The sequence below is a fragment of the Hyperolius riggenbachi genome, chromosome 6 (assembly GCF_040937935.1).
Source record: "Hyperolius riggenbachi isolate aHypRig1 chromosome 6, aHypRig1.pri, whole genome shotgun sequence".
In the NCBI taxonomy this organism is placed as follows: Eukaryota; Metazoa; Chordata; class Amphibia; order Anura; family Hyperoliidae; genus Hyperolius; species Hyperolius riggenbachi.
Genome location: NC_090651.1, coordinates 41,668,981 through 41,689,855, shown reverse-complemented (window position 1 = coordinate 41,689,855; position 20,875 = coordinate 41,668,981). Strand labels below are relative to the sequence as shown.

At 45.7% G+C, this 20,875-nt stretch overlaps 1 protein-coding gene across 1 annotated transcript in view; it reads right to left on the bottom strand.

The window, feature by feature from the left end:
- The window catches only part of LOC137522040 (vitellogenin-1-like), a 337,455-nt gene that overhangs the window by 70,973 nt on the left and 245,607 nt on the right, over nucleotides 1-20,875 (bottom strand). Inside the window, exons 17-21 of the mRNA XM_068242060.1 lie at nucleotides 19,130-19,249; nucleotides 14,824-15,007; nucleotides 10,450-10,543; nucleotides 5,443-5,628; nucleotides 490-631 (exon numbers count right to left, since the gene is read on the bottom strand). Of these exons, the coding sequence (XP_068098161.1) occupies nucleotides 490-631; nucleotides 5,443-5,628; nucleotides 10,450-10,543; nucleotides 14,824-15,007; nucleotides 19,130-19,249 (726 nt within the window). The remainder of the gene's footprint in view (nucleotides 1-489; nucleotides 632-5,442; nucleotides 5,629-10,449; nucleotides 10,544-14,823; nucleotides 15,008-19,129; nucleotides 19,250-20,875) is intronic.

The following is a 20,875-nucleotide window of genomic DNA, read 5'->3' as shown; positions in this document are numbered from 1 at the left end:
GGATCGGAGGCGGCTGACGTCAGGACGTCGGCTGACGTCCATGACGTCACTCCGCTCGTCGCCATGGCGACGAGGTAAGCGAAACACGGAAGGCCGCTTATTGCGGCCTTCCGTGTTACTTCTGGCCGCCGGAGGCGATCGGAAGAACGCCTCAGGAGCGCCCTCTAGTGGGCTTTCATGCAGCCAACTTTCAGTTGGCTGCATGAAATAGTTTTGTTTTTATTTAAAAAAAACCCTCCCGCAGCGGCCCTGGCGATTAATCAGAACGCCAGGGTGGTTAAACCGGCCCTGCATGAACTTAACATGATCTTATGAAATGAAATTACACTGCAAATATCAATTATTTCTTGATCTATACAGTATTCTCACTTTGCAATGTATTAATTTGTTCTCTACCTCCTCCTACTACTATCTTTCAGTAAAGTTCCAGCCTAAGATTATTTCCCGGTTGGAGTCTACCAGCGTGGAGGAGTGTAATGGAATACTGACCTTGGCCTGTGGGATGTCTCCCTCTGACGCGTCTTTTATTCTGGTCTTTAGTATATTTGCTTCTGTTCCAGCAGGCACAATCGGCGTCATTTTTTCTGCGGCAGAATCCTCTGTGTTTCTTGTCACGGCGTACGCTTTTGACCTGTATATAAAACATTGTGCTGCTTATCTAAGAGACAAATTCGCAAGCGCTGTAAGCGAGAAAATATGATTTTCTAGTTCTGTTTGTGATATGTTCAACTTTTTCAAGGTTACAGTCCTCACTGTACTATTCCATCAGGTTCTGCTACACTTGTTATTATTCTGTTCATGGAATTGTCTTGGCTTTTTTGTGTTTTTTTTGTTCTTGTAGCAGTATTATTAAGCAGTTTATTTTTGTCTGTTTTTTTTATTGAGCAAGGCCGGATTTATACTTTTTTGTGCCCCTAGCCCAAGTACGGTATGTTGTGGTTCTCCTTTCATGTGCAGCAGCGCCCCTCCCATTCAGTGGCGTAGCTAAAGAGCTGTGGGCCCCGGTGCAAGTTTTACATGGGGCCCCCCCAAGCACTCTATACATAACAATTGATACGGCGCACCAAAACCTGCCAAGGACAACCACAGTGTCAGAGGTGCAAGAAGGGGATGGGGAACAGTGTTTTAAGGATTACTACTATTCAAAGCATCTATAGAAGTGATTATTACCAGCACAGGACCAATAGAGAGCTAATTCTGTGATAGAGGGTGGACCCTTCGGGGCCCCTCTGGCCCAAGGGCCCCGATGCGGTCGCTACCTATGCACCCCCTATTGCTACGCCCCTGCTCCCATTCCATATGCAGCCCCTCTTCTATGTGTATCATCCATGTACTGTAGCCCCTCCCATTCCATGTGCAGCCCCCTCTTCCATGTGTATCATCCATGTGCAGCAGCCCCTCCCATTCCATGTGCAGCCCCTCCTCCATGTGTATCATCCATGTACTGCAGCCCCTCCCATTCCATGTGCAGCCCCCTCTTCCATGTGTATCATCCATGTACAGCAGCCCCTCCAATTCCATGTGCAGCCCCCTCTTCCATGTGTATCATCCATGTACAGCAGCCTCCCTCCCATTCCATGTGCAGCCCCCTCTTCCATGTATATCATCCATGTATATCAGCCCCCTCCCATTCCATGTGCAGCCCCCTCCTCCATGTGTATCATCCATGTACAGCAGCCCCTCCCATTCCATGTGCAGCATCCTCTTCCATGTGTATCATCCACGTACAGCAGCCTCCCTCCCATTCCATGTGCAGCCCCCTCTTCCATGTGTATCATCCATGTACAGCAGCCCCTCCCATTCCATGTGCAGCCCCTCCTCCATGTGTATCATACATGTACAGCAGCTCCGTCCCATGCCATGTGCAGCCCCCTCTTCCATGTGTATCATCCATGTACAGCAGCCCCTCCCATTCCATGTGCAGCCCCCTCCTCCATGTGTATCATCCATGTGCAACAGCCTCCCTCCCATTCCATGTGCAGCCCCCTCTTCCATGTGTATCATCCATGTACAGCAGCCCCTCCCATTCCATGTGCAGCCCCCTCCTCCATGTGTATCATCCATGTGCAACAGCCCCCTCCCATTCCATGTGCAGCCCCTCCTCCATGTGTATCATCCATGTACAGCAGCCCCTCCCATTCCATGTGCAGCCCCCTCCTCCATGTGTATCATCCATGTACAACAGCCTCCCTCCCATTCCATGTGCAGCCCCCTCTTCCATGTGTATCATCCATGTACAGCAGCCCCTCCCATTCCATGTGCAGCCCCCTCTTCCATGTGTATCATCCATGTACAGCAGCCCCTCCCATTCCATGTGCAGCCCCCTCTTCCATGTGTATCATCCATGTACAGCAGCCCCTCCCATTCCATGTGCAGCCCCCTCTTCCATGTGTATCATCCATGTACAGCAGCCCCTCCCATTCCATGTGCAGCCCCCTCCTCCACGTGTATCATCCATGTGCAACAGCCCCCTCCCATTCCATGTGCAGCCCCTCCTCCATGTGTATTATCCATGTACAGCAGTCCCCTCCCATTCCATGTGCAGCCCCCTCTTCCATGTGTATCATCCATGTACAGCAGCCTCCCTCCAATTCCATGTGCAGCCCCCTCTTCCATGTGTATCATCCATGTACAGCACCCCTTCCCATTCCATGTGCAGCCCCTCCTCCATGTGTATCATCCATGTACTGCAGCCCTTTGCTCTCATGAACAGCCCCTCTGGGCATTATTTTCCCTTTTTCATGTGTTGTTCCCCATTATCAGCCTCCTGTTTCCTATGTAGAAACTCCTCTTTTATGTTCAGGTGCCCCCTTGGGTTTCAGCCACCCACGGCCTGGGCCTTTGTGGCCTTTCCAGAAATCCGGCCCGTGTATTAATATTATTTAGCAGCATTAAGGGACCACTGGTGCAAACATCTTAAAATTTAAAATACATGTAAACACATACACATACAAAGTATGTTTCTTCCTGAGTAAAATGAGCCATTCATTACTTTTCTGCTATAGTGCTGTCACTTACAGTAGGAAGTAGAAATCTGACATTACCAACAGGTTTTGGGCTAGTCCAGGCATGGACAAACTTGGCCCTCCAGCTGTTAAGGAACCACAAGTCCCACAATGCATTGCAGGAGTCTGACAGCCACAGTCATGACTCATAAAGGCAAATGCATTGTGGGACTTGTAGTTCCGTAACAGCTGGAGGGCCGAGTTTTCCTATGCCTGGGCTAGTCCATCTACCCATAGGGGATTCTCAGCATGGCCTTTATTCTTTATAAAGACACTACCTGAAAAAGATTTATACAAAGATGCTGGCCAGCCTCCCTGCTCACCACACACTTTTTTTTTTGGCAGTTAGACAGAACAACTACCATTCACTAAGTGCTTTTGAAAGTAAAGAAAACTCTGAGAATCCCCCATGAGGAGATGGGCTAGTCCAAAACCTGTCGGTTCGGTCAGATTTCTACTACCTACTGTAAGTGACAGCAGCATAGGAGAAAAGTAATTTATGGCTCGTTTTACTCTGGAAGAAACATACTTCTTATTTGTATGTGTTTGCATATATTTTAAATTTTAAGATTTTCACGACAGAGGTCCTTTAAGGCTGGGTTCACACATTAAAGGTGTCCTGTCTTGTCCGTTTTTGACAGTTGGAATCAGTTTTGTATGAATTTTCCATGGCTTGATTCACACATAACTCTGTACATTTAGCTTATTGTATTTGTCATAAGAGCTTTCTAGGCAATTAGTGATCACCTACTAAAATAAAAATCAGACCACATGTATGACACCTCAGGCCAGCTGCCAAGCTTGGCGTCTGGTAACGACTATTCCTCTGCCATAAGTTTGGAATCAGCAAAGCAATGTAAATCTATTCACATGCGTCAATTTTTCTTGCAAATGTTATCACTATGATCAACTTTTCTATAAGTATATTGCTCCCAACATGCCCATCCCATCTACGTTTAATAAATGTGGACACTTTATAAATGAAAAGGGTGGTCAAGCAGGTCAGGAAATCTCTGTCAAGTGATCAATTTGGTAAAGAATATAGCACTTCCTGTATCATGCTTTTTTGACGCATGTATGGTAATTACGGCTATCGCAGCGCTCACACAGTAATTTAGGTGTTGTCAAAAGACACAGCCCAAATTGCTTTAAAAATAGCCTGATTCGGCTGTTAGCAGTAGCTGGCCATCAGAGATGGATTAAAGGGAACATTAACTGAGAGGGATATGGATGTTTCCTTTCCTTTTAAACAATGCCAGTTGCTTATCAGTCCTGCTGATCTCTTTGGCTGCAGTAGTGGCTAAATCACACACGTGACACAAGTATGAAGCTAATCCAGTCTGACTTCAGTCAGGGCATCTGATCTGCATGCTTGTTGAGGGGCTGTGGCTAAAAGTATTAGAGACACAGGATCAGCAGGAAAGTCAGGCAACTGGTATTATTTTAAAAGGAAAAATCTCATATCCTTCTCAGTTTAGGTTCCCTTTAACCTCCTTGCCGGTCTAAAAAATCCGGCAAGGAGGCAGCGCCGCACATTTTTTTAAATTTTTTTTTTTTAAATCATGTAGCGAGCCAAGGGCTCGCTACATGATAGCCGCTAAGCGGCGGCATCCCCCCACCCACTCCGATCGCCTTCGGCGATCAGAGTATGCAGGGAATCCCGTTGAGAACGGGATTTCCTGCAGGGCTTCCCCGGTCGCCATGGCGACGGGGCGGGATGACGTCACCGACGTCATGGACGTCGGGACGTCATAGGGAATCCCGATCCGCCCCTCAACGCTGCCTGGCACTGATTGGCCAGGCAGCGCAGGGCTCTGGGGCGGGGGGGAGCGACTCGGCGCGGCGGATTGCGGCGGATCGGCGGCGAGCGGCGGCGATCGGAAGTTACAAGCAGCTAGCAAAGTGCTAGCTGCTTGTAACAAAAAAAAAATTATGCAAATCGGCCCAGCGGGGCCTGAGATATCCTCCTGCGCAGGTTACCCCGAGCTGAGCTCGGGATAACCGGCAAGGAGGTTAAGGGAAAATTGGGCCCTAGGCAAGATAGCAGCATTTGGCCACCACCAATGGCTACCTGGCTTTTTTTTGTATTATTTAATAGGAGCTAGCATCAACCAGGCCCCTGGTCTCGCTTTGGGTCCTAGGCAACTGCTTTGTGTATGATCCGGCTCTGCTGGTAGCCGAATTACATCTTTCCCCTTAGTCCATGGTTGGCTGGAGGGGGAATAGTAATTAACTCCACCGGGACTTGCACCCAAATTTCCCAGCCCCATTTTTGTATGTACGCTGTATAGCTTTACAGTCAGCAACATTTGCAGAGTATTGTGCAAATTACGCATACCACATCATCATCTTACGCTAGTATTTCACCTGGTACTAGTGTTCTGTTAAAAATAAGAGAGATATGACTGTGCTATATAATATGTGCTATACTACGTACCTTATACCAAAGATCTCAGTGTCTAGTTGATCCGGGACGTAGTCCACCTTCACATATTTTTGGCCAATATTAAAAGTAGCTTCCGCATCTGCAGGTAATCTGAGGCTGATTTGTGTCCTGAACTCCATGCCAGCTTGGACCATGTTAGTGTTGATTCCAGTCACAAACACTATGTCCTTTGTCATGCTAAATGATAAAAGATGGGATAAAATATACAGAAAATCAGTCTCATAGTATTTTTTTTCAATTATACATTTAAAGTAAACAAAAATGTATGAAATAACGAATTATTTGTGTAGTACGGATAATGAATAGAACGTTAGTAACAAATAAAATAGTCTTTTATAGCTTTTTTAAATAACATTGCATCATTCTGTCATATTTGCAGTTTTAAAAGCACACTATGGGCTTGATTCACAAAGCGGTGCTAACTGTTAGCACGCCTGTGAAAACCCCCTTAGCACGTCTAAACCAGCTTTTCGCGCGCAAAACTTTATGCGTGTAAAACTTTACGCGCGTAAAACTTTACGCGCGCTCCACGCGAAGTGCCCATTAAAGCCTATGGTACTTAGCGCGCGCATAGGACTTTGCGCACGTACAACTTTGCGCACAAAACTTTGCGCGCGATCTGATTGAGAAATCCGGTGCTAACCTACTTAGCAACTTGGTTAGCACGTCTAAAGACTTTAGACGTGCTAAGTAGGTTAGCACCGCATAGTGAATCAAGCCCTATGGGCTCGATTCACAGAAGGGTGCTAACTCAGTTAGCACGCCTAAAAGCTTTGGGTGTGTTAACTACGGTGCTAAGCAGTTAGCACTAGAGATGGCCCGAACCTCCGATTTTAGGTTCGCGAACCTACCGCGAAAGTTCGGTTCGCGCGAACTTTCGCGAACCGCAATAGACTTCAATGGAGAGGCGAACTTACAATATTAGAAAAAATTCTACTGGCCACAAAAGTGATGGAAAAGATGTTTCAAGGGGTCTAATACCTGGAGGGAGACATGGTTGAGTGGAATAGACATCAAAAGTCCCAGAAACAAATCTGGATTTGATACAAAGCAGTGTTTTAAGGTCAGAAATCTCATTGAATGTTCAATTGCAGGCCTACACTGCTTTACAACATCAGGAAGTGTAATCCTCCCCTCACTCCCTCGGGTCTTGTCTTCCAGGGAATTGTAGGATTACAAAAGCCAGCTTACATACATTGGCCAGGAATCGAACCCAGGTCTAGTGCTTGGTAGGCAGCTCTCCTCACCACTATACCACCACCAACACTACATGCTGAAGCCAGAAGAGCATGTACCATTATGATATATCGAAGAGAAAAATAAGCTTGCTTAGGGATTTGTAGGATTTCAAAAGCCAACTCACATACATTGGCCAGGAATAGAACCCAGGCCTACCGCTTGGTAGGCTGCTATCCTAACCATTATACCACCAACACAACACACTACAATGCTACATGCTGAAGCCAGCCTAGCATGTACCATTATGATATATCCAAGAGAAAAATGAGCTTTCTTAGGGATTTGTAGGATGTCAAAAGCCAACTCACATACATTGGCCAGGACTTGCCCTCCGAAAACGGGACAGTTGTAAATAGTTTTTCTATTTTATATAGTTTATATTATAAGATTTGCTACTTTTTGTATATGGTCACTATCTGTTTTTTAAAGAGGTTTTTTTTTTCCCCACAAAAAATGTTACGTATGGATGTAGCTACATTACTGTTGGTCCTGAACCAAAATATAAAATGGGACCCAATGTCAACACCTGCCATACAGCCTGTACACACTGCTGTGTTTGCGCTGCGTTTTTAAAATCACATGTGTTTTTTAAATCGGAATGTCTTTTGAGAAATCATGAAAATCGCAATGACCTGTACACACGGATGCAATGCTTTTTAAGCGATCAGAAAAATCGCAAGCGCACAAAAATCGCAAGTGGAAATTTGATTAAAAACGCAACGCGGACTGCGTTTGTGATTGTGCTTGCGATTTTCAGGGTGTACAGGCCAAAAACGTACCAGAAATGCCTCATGCTATATACAAGAAAAAAAAACAGAAAAGGAGGGGTAAAGGAGCAGAATTGGTGAAGACTAATGTTGGTGTTTGAATTTGGCATATTGAATACGAAACACCTGCATACTGCAAAAGTTCTGATCGCGCGCAAAGTCCCGCTCCGTGCGAAGTGCCCACTAAAGCCTATGTGACTTAGCTCGTGCATAGGAATTTGTGCGCGCAAAACTTTGCGCGCAGTACTTAGCGCGCAATCTGATTGAGAAAACTGGTGCTAACCTACTTAGCACCCTGGTTAGAGCGCCTAAAGACTTTAGACGTGCTAAGTAGGTTAGCACCGCATAGTGAATCAAGCCCTATATCAGTGCTGAACATGCGGACAGGGTCAGTTCACTTAAAGGGAACCTGTACTGAGTACAATTATTTAAAATAAACACATGAGGTAACTTCAAATGAATATTACATAGTTACCTTGCCATCAGTTCCTCTCAGAAGCTCACCATTTTCTTCTGACAATGATCCCTTCCAGTTCTGACAACATTTTGTCAGAACTGAAATATATCAGTTGCTGTCAGTTATATATCAGTTGCTGTCAGTTACAGCTGAGAGGAGAACTGATGTGTCCATGTTTCCCTATGGCTAAAGTGGGCGATGTTACAGTTTAACTGTGTGCTGACCAGGAAGCTGTTATCGGGTAATGGTCATTTTCAAAATGAAGGATGGAGAATTCCATTGATCACAGTGGACAGACAGGACACAGGAGAGGAAAAAGAGATTGAGGAGTAGACTACACAGGAGGTAAGTATGACTTGTGTATGTTTATTTTGACTTTAAATTTTCAGTTCAGGTTTTCTTTAAGCTGAATACTCACCTCACGACGTAGTAAGATGGATCCCAGCAATGTCCCACCATGACGAGCATTCCCCGATTCATCTTCCTGCCGGCTGGTATCTGCAACGCCACGCGACGGGCACACATGCGAGTTCCAGCCATTATGGTACTTTGCGCGGGAGTCATCTGGGATCTTAAAGATCCGGTCTGCCGTGACGGTCGTTGTCGCCACATGTTGACAAATGCGGGTTGCTTAATTACATGCCTGTACCCTTGTCGTAAGATCGCAGAAACGATCACTTATCGCTCAGAAAAGTGCCGGTCATCAGAAAAATTGTCTGAAAAATTGCGTAATGGGTACAGGCCTTTACTTTCACCCAGTGGCGTAGCTTAAGAGCTCTGTACCCCAGTGCTAATTTTACATGGGGCCCCCTCAAGCACTTTATACATAAAAATTCATATGGCGCACCAAAACCTGCCAAGGACAGCTGCAGTGTCAGAGAGGTGTAAGCAGGGGAGGGGACAGCTGCAGTGTCAGAGAGGTGTAAGCAGGGGAGGGGAAAGCTGCAGTGTCAGAGAAGTGTAAGCAGGGGAGGGGACAGCTGCAGTGTCAGAGAGGTGTAAGCAGGGGAGGGGACAGCTGCAGTGTCAGAGAGGTGTAAGATGGGGAAGGGGTAGCTGCAATGTCAGAGAGGTGTAAGCAGGGGAGGGGACAGCTGCAGTGTCAGAGAGGTGTAAGCAGGGGAGGAGACAGCTGCAGTGTCAGAGAGGTGTAAGCAGGGGAGGAGACAGCTGCAGTGTCAGAGAGGTGTAAGCAGGGGAGGGGACAGCTGCAGTGTCAGAGAGGTGTAAGCAGGGGAGGGGACAGCTGCAGTGTCAGAGAGGTGTAAGCAGGGGAGGGGACAGCTGCAGTGTCAGAGAGGTGTAAGCAGGGGAGGGGACAGCTGCAGTGTCAGAGAGGTGTAAGCAGGGGAGGGGACAGCTGCAGTGTCAGAGAGGTGTAAGCAGGGGAGGGGACAGCTGCAGTGTCAGAGAGGTGTAAGCAGGGGAGGGGACAGCTGCAGTGTCAGAGAGGTGTAAGCTGGGGAGGGGACAGCTGCAGTGTCAGAGAGGTGTAAGCAGGGGAAGGGACAGCTGCGGTGTCAGGGAGGTGTAAGATGGGGAAGGGGTAGCTGCAATGTCAGAGAGGTGTAAGCAGGGGAGGGGACAGCTGCAATGTCAGAGAGGTGTAAGCAGGGGAGGGGACAGCTGCAGTGTCAGAGAGGTGTAAGCAGGGGAGGGGACAGCTGCAGTGTCAGAGAGGTGTAAGCAGGGGAGGGGACAGCTGCAGTGTCAGAGAGGTGCAAGCAGGGGAGGGGACAGCTGCAGTGTCAGAGAGGTGTAAGCAGGGGAGGGGAACAGTCTGTTAAGGGTTACAACTAATCAAAGCACACAAAGAAGTGATCATAACCTGCATAGCACCAATACAAAGCTTATAAAGCGGTTGCCGGAGGGCCCCCAGTGGGCCCCTCAGGCCCAGGGGCCCTGCAGCGGTCACTACCTCTGCATCCCCTACTGCTTGCACCTCCCAGTGCGTTTCACATGACTCTGATGCTTCCTCCTCCTGGATTTAAAAAAGGGGAATTATCGTGAAAGGCGCCGTGAAGCTCAAGTGAACTTACGCTGACCCTGTCCTTTTGTTCGGCACTGATATGGTGCTGAAGTGTGGCTTTCAGCAGTATTCGGAAGTTCCGATTTTGATGTGCCAAATTGGAACATCAGTAATAGAGAACAGCGTTGCTTGCAAATTTTTGCCCAAAGTCAGTTTCGCATCAACAATGCCATTTTCAATTTCAAGAAAATGTTCATGAAAATACATTAATATTTTTGCAATATGGTCAAATTCCCAAACAAACGCAAACATAGTTTATTTTGAATACGAAGATTTGCAGAAAATGCAAAAATCAAAAGCATATTACAAAATGACTTTCAATCTAAATTTTTGCTCAAAAGTCAAATTTTACGTTATTTCTGCAAAAATGTATTCAAAAAGAATATCGGCACTTTCGCTCATCACTGCTAGTGAAGAGGAGGACCAGGACTAGTTTGGGAAGGCCACTATTACCTTTGCTGCTATTCTGCTTGCTGTATATAAGATGTATATAATAGTACACGTACCTTAATGCAACCTTTGTCTTCAGATTAATATCGGCTGACAGCAGATGCAGGATGCTCATATCGTCTTTCGGCTCCGGAGATATATTAGCCTGAGCTAGTAATTAAAGAAAAGGAAAAAAGAAAATTGCATTACATTCAATTTAAATCTAATACAAAACAAGAAAAATACAATTTCATTTTAACGTGGTGTCATTTAAAGCGTTAAACCCCATATATACAATAAGTACTTTCAATGATGGTTCATAAAAACTATTCTTGGAAAGTTATGAGAACATTCTGACATAGCTTAGTAGCCTTGTCTGTTCTATGGAGAGGGGATGGGGGTAGACAAGTGGGATATGGACCACTGTGAGGACTACAATAGAAGAACAGTAGTGGTCATGGCCGGATTTGAGACAAGGCCAAAAAGGCCATGACCTAGGGCAACAGGAAGCAAGGGGCGGGCAGTGGGCTGGCACACTAAGGCAGTTTAACTGGAAAACATGTAAACTGCAGCAGACACAAACCCAGTCCGTGGCTGTCTTGCTTCCACAGGGGTGAGCAGTGGAACACTGGTCCTGTGCTCCCCACATCCTGTGCTGTGCTCCCTCCAAAGGCGGGGTTGGTGACATTGAACCTTTGGTGGTAAAATTTCCAAATCCGGCCCTAATAGAGGTCAGCCACTAGTTATCCAACTTGACAGGCCATGAACAACGTCACTAGTGAGGTTGAGAAATACTGGTACGAACACTTGATACACTTGATAGGTTTCTGGTCAGCGAAAATTATTGCTATCTCTCTTTTAGTAGGGTGGATCATTTTGGTGCTAACATTTGGTTAAATAGCTGATACACTGTAAGGATGGCAAGGTGTTTAATTTTTAAAGATTATGTAGCTGTAAAGCCTGCCCAAAATGCTTAATTTTGATGCAACTGTTCAGCTATTTTACATTCAAAATGATGGGTACTGAGACAATGGAACATGCCTTTTGGTTAGAGTCAGCAGTTTAGGTTAGCCATTTAGATAGTTGGTTAGATTGAAGGTACAATAGGCTTCTGAAAGAGATAAACATTAGGAAGAAAGGTTGGGATTCGGCAACAGGTAGGACGTAAAGTGATCCCAAGCCGAAGCTTAGGATCAAAATCAGAGCCATACCTTAAAAGAAGGAAGCGTAAAGAAACTATTGAGGCTTCCCTCGCTGATTTGAAGCCCCCCCATTGTTGAGCGCAGCCCCCCTCCACATCGGGGCAACGCAGCTCTTCCTTCTGAAGTGCGGCTGCGCACTAACCATGCGAGGCTGCCCACACATGCACAGTACCACGGAGCACGCCGCTCCGGCATACTGTGCATGCGCAGACGGGGTAGGTCAACTATTGCTTGCCCATGTTGGGGGAAGAAGAGCTGCATGGCCCTGATATGATTAGCAACAATCCATTGTTGCTAATCTTCAGGGGGGCCGTGTTCAATGATGGGGGACATCAGAGCAGCGAGGGATGCCTCAATAGGATCCTGAGGCTTCCCTCTCTTTAGGTAAGTATCTAATCTTGTACCCAAGCTTTGGCTCGGGTGCTCTTTAACAGTGAGGGGGAGGTTAGAGTGAGGGATTAACATTGAGGGGGGAGGTTAGAGTGAGGTTCAAGACACTCAAGGCTCTACACCACATGGGACCCAAATACATAGCGGATCTGTTGGATCTTTATGCCCCTCCACGCACCCTCTGCTCTGCCAACAAGATGAAGCTGGTTATTCCCAGGATACACTTAACATTTGGTGCTCGGGCCTTTTCCTATGTAGCCCCTACTATGAGGCTCCCTCTCTGGACAGCTTTAAAAAAAAGGCTAAAAACACACCTCTTTTCCTTAGCCTTTGAGACTGCATAATGCAGGGCCACAGCGCTTTGAGTCCCCAGGGAGAAAAGCGCTCTATAAATATTATTGTTATTGTTATTAACATTGAGGAAGGAGTTTAGGATTAGCCATCTGGAAGGGATTCACTTTGAGGGATAGGTTAGGGTTAGGTTAACAAAGAAATGTTGAGTGTGGAGGTGTGGAGTAGGTATAAAGATGCATTGCAAGGATTTTGGTGACCGCTGATCATTGGCAAGAAACACCAGGGCCCATATGCAATTAATTTTTTTCTCTTTTTTTTGGGCACTTATTCAATTCACGGTTTCTCTTGAGTTTTTTCCTAGGGGATAATGTTTCATTTTTTCTTTAAAATAACTTTTCAGAACTTTGCGATTGAAAAATTACCAACAATTTGATGAAAAAGTACTGTTAAAATTGGTTTTAGCATTTTCTTGCTTGCTGGTGGCTTAAAATGCATTTAATTGACAAGGGCCTGCATGCAATTCACCTTTTCTCCTGTGTTTTCTCCCAGGTGATATTTTTTAGTCCACCAGCAAGCAAGATAATGCTCAAAATAAATGTCCTAGTACTTTTTAACCAACTTTTGAGTTAATTGTACAATGCTAAGAAGTTAGTTTAAAGAGAAGATGAAAATTATCTCCTAGGAGATAACTCAGGTGAAAAAGTAAATTGTATATGGGCCCAAATCATCAAAGAAAAGACTAGCAAGGATGATACAGTTGGATATCAGTAAGCGCATTTTACAGATACTTTGGGCTCGATTCACAAAGCGGTACTAACCCAGTTAGAGACTTTAGGCGTGATAACCATTGCACCACGCTGGTGAAAAGCCAGTTTAGGCGTGATAAGTTTAGGCGTGATAAGTTTAGGTGTGATAAGTTTAGGTGTGATAAGTTTAGGCATGCTAAGTTTAGATAAGTGTAGATAGTGTGCAAAGTCCCGCATGCAAAGCAGTGCCATTAAACCCTATGCAAAGTGCACCAGACTTTGCTAGCGCAAAACTTTTGATCAGCTGTGCACTGCGGTGCTAACGCAGTTGGTGCTTAAACTTATCGGGCTCGATTCACCAAGCGGTGCAAAGTGTTAGCACCGTGGTGAAAAGGCCCTTATCACGCCTAAAGTCACTTTAGGCATGATAAGAAGAAACTCGCGCGAAGTTGCCGCGCGTACGCGCGTAAGTGCGCGCGCAACACCCGACGCTTCGCGCGAAGCTCCCATTAAGCCCTATGGGACTTTGCGCGCGCACTCACGCGCGTACGCGCGAACGCGCTCACGCGCGGTAACTTCGCGCGAAGAGCAGGAAAAATCGGTGATAACTCAGTGGTGAAAAGGTCATCACGCCTAAAGTCTTTTAGGCGTGATAACTGGGTTATCACCGCTTTGTGAATCGAGGCCCTCATGCCTAAACTTATCACACCTAAACTTATCATGCCTAAACTTATCACACCTAAACTTATCACACCTAAACTTATCATGCCTAAACTGAGTTTAGGCATGATAAAGGGCTTTTCACCAGCGTGCTAACTGTTAGCACCGCTTTGTGAATCAGGCCCTAGGAATGATAAGTTTAGGAATGATAAGTTTAGGCGTGATAAGTTTAGATAAGTTTAGATCGCGCGCAAAATCCCGCATGCAAAGCAGCGCCATTAAACTCTATGCAAAGTGCACCAGACTTTGCTAGCACAAAGCTTTTGATCAGCTGTGCACTGCGGTGCTAACCCAGTTGGTGCTATAGTTAATACGCCTAAACTTATCACACCTAAACTTATCACGCCTAAACTTATCACGCCTAAACTTATCACGGCTTAACTTATCACACCTAAACTTATCACGCCTAAACTTATCACGCCTAGGGCCTGATTCACAAAGCGGTGTGAACAGTTAGCACGCTGGTGAAAAGCCCTTTATCATGCCTAAACTCAGTTTAGGCATGATAAGTTTAGGTGTGATAAGTTTAGGTGTGATAAGTTTAGGCATGTTAAGTTTAGGTGTGATAAGTTTAGGCATGATAAGTTTAAGCACCAACTGGGTTAGCACCGCAGTGCACAGCTGATCAAAAGTTTTGCGCTAGCAAAGTCTGGTGCACTTCGCATAGAGTTTAATGGCGCTGCTTTGCGTGCGGGACTTTGCGTGCAATCTAAACTTATCTAAACTTATCATGCCTAAACTTATCATGCCTAAACTGGCTTTTCACCAGCATGGTGCAGTGGTTATCACGCCTAAAGTCTCTAACTGGGTTAGCACCGCTTTGTGAATCGAGCCCCTAAACTGAGTTTAGGCGTGATAAAGGGCTTTTCACCAGCGTGCTAACTGTTAGCACCACTTTGTGAATCAAGCCCTTTGTCTATTGGCTTCTGCAGTATACAGTCTAAAAAGTGCCAAAAATACATGCAACCACACTTAGAACTATGCGTCGGGTTGGCCTTTACAGATACCCATAGATATTTGGCACAGAAATGCCTATGGCAGAACTATCATAGAGATTAGTCAGTGACTACATTCTGAACCAGCATGTTGGTCTCAGTACCTTTTAGCTGCACCCGAGTCACTGATGAATAGGACAGGCTGGTTTCCAATGGCAGTCCTACACAGGTTGGAACGATAAGTCGGTTCTCACTGGACACTAAAGGCTTAGACCAGCTTATATCCAGACCCTTCTGAAGCTCCACGGCTGCTGCGTATAATGATGCAAACTTACCACCTTGAAGAATCTATGAAAAAATAAAAGCGTGTTAAAGAGGACCTGTAGTGAAAATAACATAATGAATACAATTGCTTATTGTTTACAATATTTATTTATTGATTATTAAGTCAGTGTTTGCCCATTGTAAAATCTTTCCTTGCTGTTTTACACTGAAATTTATTACTGGTGGCGACATCTTAAGTTCTGCCAGGTGATCCGTGTGGAATGTCCATTGCTGAGAGTTCTATGCACACAAAGGGAGATACGGGTTGCTTGGCAGTTGGAAAAAGCCATTATTTCCCACAATGCAACAAGGTTCACAGACAGCAAACTGTCAGGACCATGGGCATGACATCACACTGTGGGAGGGGTTTCACCACAATATCAGCCATACAGATCTATTTAAAGGGACTCCGAGCAGTGCAGAAACTATGGAAAGATGCATATCATTTTAAAGCTCTCTTTCTCCTCTTTCCAATGATATATAAACCACCACCCTAAGCCTTTTAGTTTTCGCTATTTTCGTGATCGAAATTGCCGCGGCCGCGACTTCGATCGCGAAAATAGAGAAAACTAAAAGGCGTAGGGTGGAGGTTTATATATCATTGGAAAGAGGAGAAAGAGAGCTTTAAAATGATATCCATCTTTCCATAGTTACATTGTATTACACAGGGCGACTTTTTCCTAAAGTGAGCAGCTCCATTCTGCTGAATGGAGCTGCTGACACTGGGGAAAGTGTCGTCCTGTGTAATACAAGTAACTATGGAAAGATGGATATCATTTTAAAGCTCTCTTTCTCCTCTTTCTGGCGACACCTAAATCTTCGCCCTACGCCTTTTAGATTTCTCTATTTTCGCGATTGAAATTGCGGCCGCTGCAATTTCAATTGCGTAAATAGCGAAAACTAAAAGGCGTAGGGCGGCGGTTTATATATCATTGGAAAGAGGAGAAAGAGAGCTTTAAAATGATATGCATCTTTCCATAGTTTCTGCACTGCTCGGAGTCCCTTTAAGAAAAGGTAAATATTTCTCTTGTTAAAGGGGATATCATCTACTGATTTGGATGAAGTTTAATCCTGGGTTGCAGTTCCTCTTTAGGGGTATTCAAGTGAATGGGAACCACATTTAAAAAAATAGACAGATACTTACCTAAGGAGAGGGATGGCTCTGGGTCCTATAGAGCCTTCCCGCTCCTCTCCTGGTCCCGTCGTTCCAGTGCTGGCTCGCCCAGTAGCAGTATTTGACTAAATTAGTCAAATACTGCTTTACCCGGCCGAAGGAGGCTTCAGAAGTCTTCAAGGAGCCCGAGTGCTCCTGAAGAAGGGCGGCCCTGTACTGCGCCTGCGCAAGCACGCTCTCTTGCACGCTCACGCCTGTGCAGTATGGAGCCGCACGTCTTCGGGAGGACACGACTCCCGAAGACTTCCAAATATCCTTTGGGCGGGGGATTGAAAAGGGGGGGAGCCAGGACAGGATAGAGAGCACCGAGAGAGGAGACAGAAGGCTCTTTACGACCCAGAGCCTTCCCTCTCCTTAGGTAAGTATTTGCTTCATTTTTTTTTTTAAATGTGGTTCCCATTCACCTTTAATGCAGAATGTTATTGATGGCTAGAGTGGGGAAGTGTTACAACATGTGACAGATTTGTATTGTTTCTCCTGTCTTGTTGGGAAGAACTCTCTTTGCTAATTGTCCCATTGGCACCCGAGTATCTGTTTGGATTTGCCAACGTAATTGACCAACAAAGATAGAAACTGACGGTAGGGTCTAACACTGCCTCGCTGAACATTTTATGATGGAATCTATTTCTGTTGGAGAGTGGTGGATCCAATTCTTGTCCCTGACCTCCTCCAGTGTCCAAAACCACTGCTGTACACCTCGGTGCATAGCTCAGATCATCAATTATCAGGACCCTAATTTTGCTAAATAAACAATGTTAGGAAGGTTTGTGTCAACGTCTAGGTCATTTTAGGGGTAAAACAGAACCAGGCTATGGTTATTGAGAGGGAATAAGGGAAGACAAGTTATCAAGTCAGAATTAAGGTGGACAGTAATAATACAATTTGCTGAATGATCATTTATGAACAATTATTTGTGTGATCGATCGAAAATGATCACTTGGGACCACGAACAGAAAAAGATCTCCTAAACAAATCAATCAGATAAATGAAAAGTAGATGTTTTTTTCCATTGGTGGTCCCAAACGATCATTTCCAATCATTCATACAAAGAATTGTTCAGCAAATTGTAACCTCCTTCACCTCCTAGATCTTCCGCCATGGATCGCGGTAATCCAGCCAGTCAGCGCCAGTCGCAGGCGCAGAACTCTCCTGGTGATAGAAGCACAATGGGGAATGCGTGCGTAGCCGGGCATGTTCCCCGATTGGCTGCATCACCAGGACCCATAGCCAAGGTTCCAGGTGGCGGAGGAGAACCGATCAGCCTGAAGGGGGCTGGAGGAAGCACCAGGTAAGTATAAATTTCTTATTTTACTTTATCAAGGGTTTACTTTCAAACACACACCTGAACTGAGAGGGATATGGAGGCTGTCATATTTATTTCCTTTCAAACAATGCAAATTGCCTTCATATCCATCTCACTTCAGATGTACTTCAACAGTAGATTAAGGGTTCGTCCACATGCCGAACACTTGGCCCATCGGGGATCCCCTAAGGGGACATCGCTGGGCCAGGCTGCATACACACGTGTCAGCTGTTTAGCTGACGACGTGCTGTGTTGCCCTACGAGGGGAGCGACGGAGGGACAACAAGTAGCACATGCGTGACGTTGCGCAGCGGGCAGTGAGGCAGCACAAACACTGGGATCATCAGGGGGACCAGTGCCAGTGGCGTCGGGGGCCATCGGGTGCCATACACATGCCTGATTGTTGTCTGAGGCAATCGTTATCGCCATCTCAGCCGACTTAAGTCAGGCGTGTGTACGCAGCTTGAGATGCAGGTTAGGGTTAGGCTTTGCTGAAAATTTAGGCTAACGTTTGTCAGGTAGGATGAGAGGGGGTTAAACAAAGCACATGACTAAATTGAGGCAATTACATCAATTAGTGGTTAGAAAGAGGTTAAGGTGACAGGCAGTACACATGATTGATGATTTTAGCAGATTCTGTCAATGTAATTGAATCTGCCACGGATCTACTGACCTCCACATGGCTCATTGATAAACGTTCCATTGATTTCAGACTAATACTGCAGCCAAATAGATCAGCAGAACTGCCAGGCAACTGGTATTGTTTAAAAGGAAATAAATATGGCAGCCTCCATCTCTCTCTCTCTTGTTACAGTTTTCCTTTAAAAGACAACCGAGTTGACATGTAACATGATGAGATAGACATGTGTATGTTCAGTGCCTAGCACACAAAAAACTAGGCTGTGTTCCTTTTTTTCTTTTTCTGCCTGAAAGAGTTAAACATCAGGTATGCAAGTGACAGTTTCTGTCCGGGTCAGGAACGGGTTGGACTGGGTCAGACTATAGCATAACCCTCACTGATAAGTAGTTACAGACAGAAGCCTTTTACTAACAGGAAAGTGTCTTATGAGAGCTGGAAAGACATAAAAAGGGTCAATAATTCATAGATTTGAGTTCTGGCATACTTCAGTGAAGGTGTCCTTGAGCAGAGACAATGAAACAGTGAAAACTTAAAAACTAGATTTATATATAAAATAAAACTGTGGGATCTCTAAAAAAGTCATTTTAGGAGAAGGAGGATAGATACAATTGTTTTTCTCATCAGTTTATTTTCACCTCGGATGTCCTTCAAGGGTTCTGCATCGGACACAGGAGAACAGTGTTTGGATCTTGGCTCTTTTTGTTCAGTAAGGCAGCATCTATTCAGTAAGGAAACCTTGGACAAGACTCCCTAACACCGCCTAATAAACAACACGCCCTAGTGGCTGCAGCTCTGATACTTTGCCTTTGAGCCCATAAAAAAAATCATGACATAAATGCTCTGTGTCTTGTCTACGGGTGTAAAGATCCTGATGGCCACACTAGTTTTGTCAGCCTTGTAACATGGACCCTCAGGCTGTGGGGGTCACCAAGGGGAGGCATAGGACAGGTGAACATTAAGGGGTACCCTCTAAGATAGGGGGGCATGATTTGTGGTTATGCCCCTGCTCTCTGGTCTCGGATTTCTTACCTTTAGAATATTTTCTATGGAGTATTTGTTTATTTCATGATAGAAAAGTTCTTGTCCAAACATTTTGATGTAGGCCGTTATCAGGGGCTCAGTTGAAGGCAATGGCTTCCAGCCATGAAGCTATGGAGAAGAAAGCAGGAGACATACGTTATCTGCATTATAGGAAGACACCGATGAACAAGAAGACAGAAGTATTTTATGCTTAATACACTGCAATTGTCCAGGCAGATTTGTTCACTCAAATTGAATATGCTAGAAATCTATGTCCCAAAATGCCAGTCCATTCTATGTTGCCTAAAAATCAATAGAAATTAACCACCCTGGCGTTCTATTGATTGCACCAGGGTGGCGGCGTAGCAGTATTTTTTGCATTTTTAAAAAAAAATCATGTAGCTAGCCTAGTGCTAGCTACATGATTCCCCCCCTCCCTGCGGCATCCCTCCCACCCCTCCGATCGCCGCTGGCGATCAAGCCCATCCAGAAATCCCGTTCTAAACAGGATTTCCTTTAGGGCTTCCCCGTCGCCATGTTGACGAACGGCATGACGTCATCGACGTCGTGACGTCACAGGGAGTCCCGATCCACCCCTCACCTCAGCGCTGCCTGGCTCTGACTGGCCAGGCTGCGCAGGGGTCTCGGGGGGGGGGGGGCGGTTACGCGGCAGGTAGTGGCGCATCGGCGGCGAGCAGCGGCGATCGTCCCCAACACGCAGCTAGCAAAGCTGAAAATCGCCCCACCAGGGCCTGAGCGGTGCCCTGCGGCGGTTATGGACAAGCTGAGATCATTCATACTGCCAAGGAGTTAATAAGATTTACACTTTTTGAGCCCCTATGCTAAGTATGTAGGGGCCCTCTTCTGTGTACAGTAGCCCCTCCCATTACATGTGCAGCCCCCTCCCCATGTGTAACATCCTCCCACTCTTCCATGTACTGCTCAGTTGGGCAGCCCCTCTTTCATGTGTGGTTTCCCATTTGCAGCTTTCTCTTTTATATGTAGCAACCAGTCTTTCATGTCCAGGTGTCCCGTTGGGCTGCAGCCACCCAACCCCTGGGCCTTTGTGTCCTTTCCAAAAATCTGGCCCTGGAAATGAATGCTCAGGTCGGAAGGAAAATCTCACTTGATTGGGAGTCGGGGGCTACAGCCCATAGCATTGCACGACATCAAGCAGTGCAACACTGTGGTGCATATGGTGTTCAATAGATTTAGTTTACAAAATGAGTTTATTGAAAATCAACAGTTAGCCAAAGTTATTGACTTTTGAAGTAAATAATCTGGTAATGCGGCAATTTTTACAAGCACATTAAGTCCATTAACCCCGGTCCGTAAATGACACTATTGGCTAGAAACTGTCAAGGATCAGATAAGATAACACAAGTTTTCTTTCCAAAACCTTAAAAAGAATCTGTACTATACCATTCTATTCATTATGTTCTCCTGGGCCCCTCTGTGCTGTTTCTGCCACTCCCTGCTGCAATCCTGGCTTGCCAGTTTTAGGCAGTATTTACAAACAAAAGACATAGCAAGTGATAGGCTGAGAGGAGCTCAGTGTGTGAGTCATACAGAGTGTGCAGGGGGCCTGGAGAGGGTGTGTATAGCTTCTATCCAATCACAAGCAGCACAGCACATTCCAGCCTGACTGCCTGAGCCCGACAGAGCCGACAGAGGAGAGAAGATTAGATGATATAACCGAGAAATTACAGCCACTGTGCAACTAGGAAAGGCTGCAGTAAGACAGAGCACATTAGA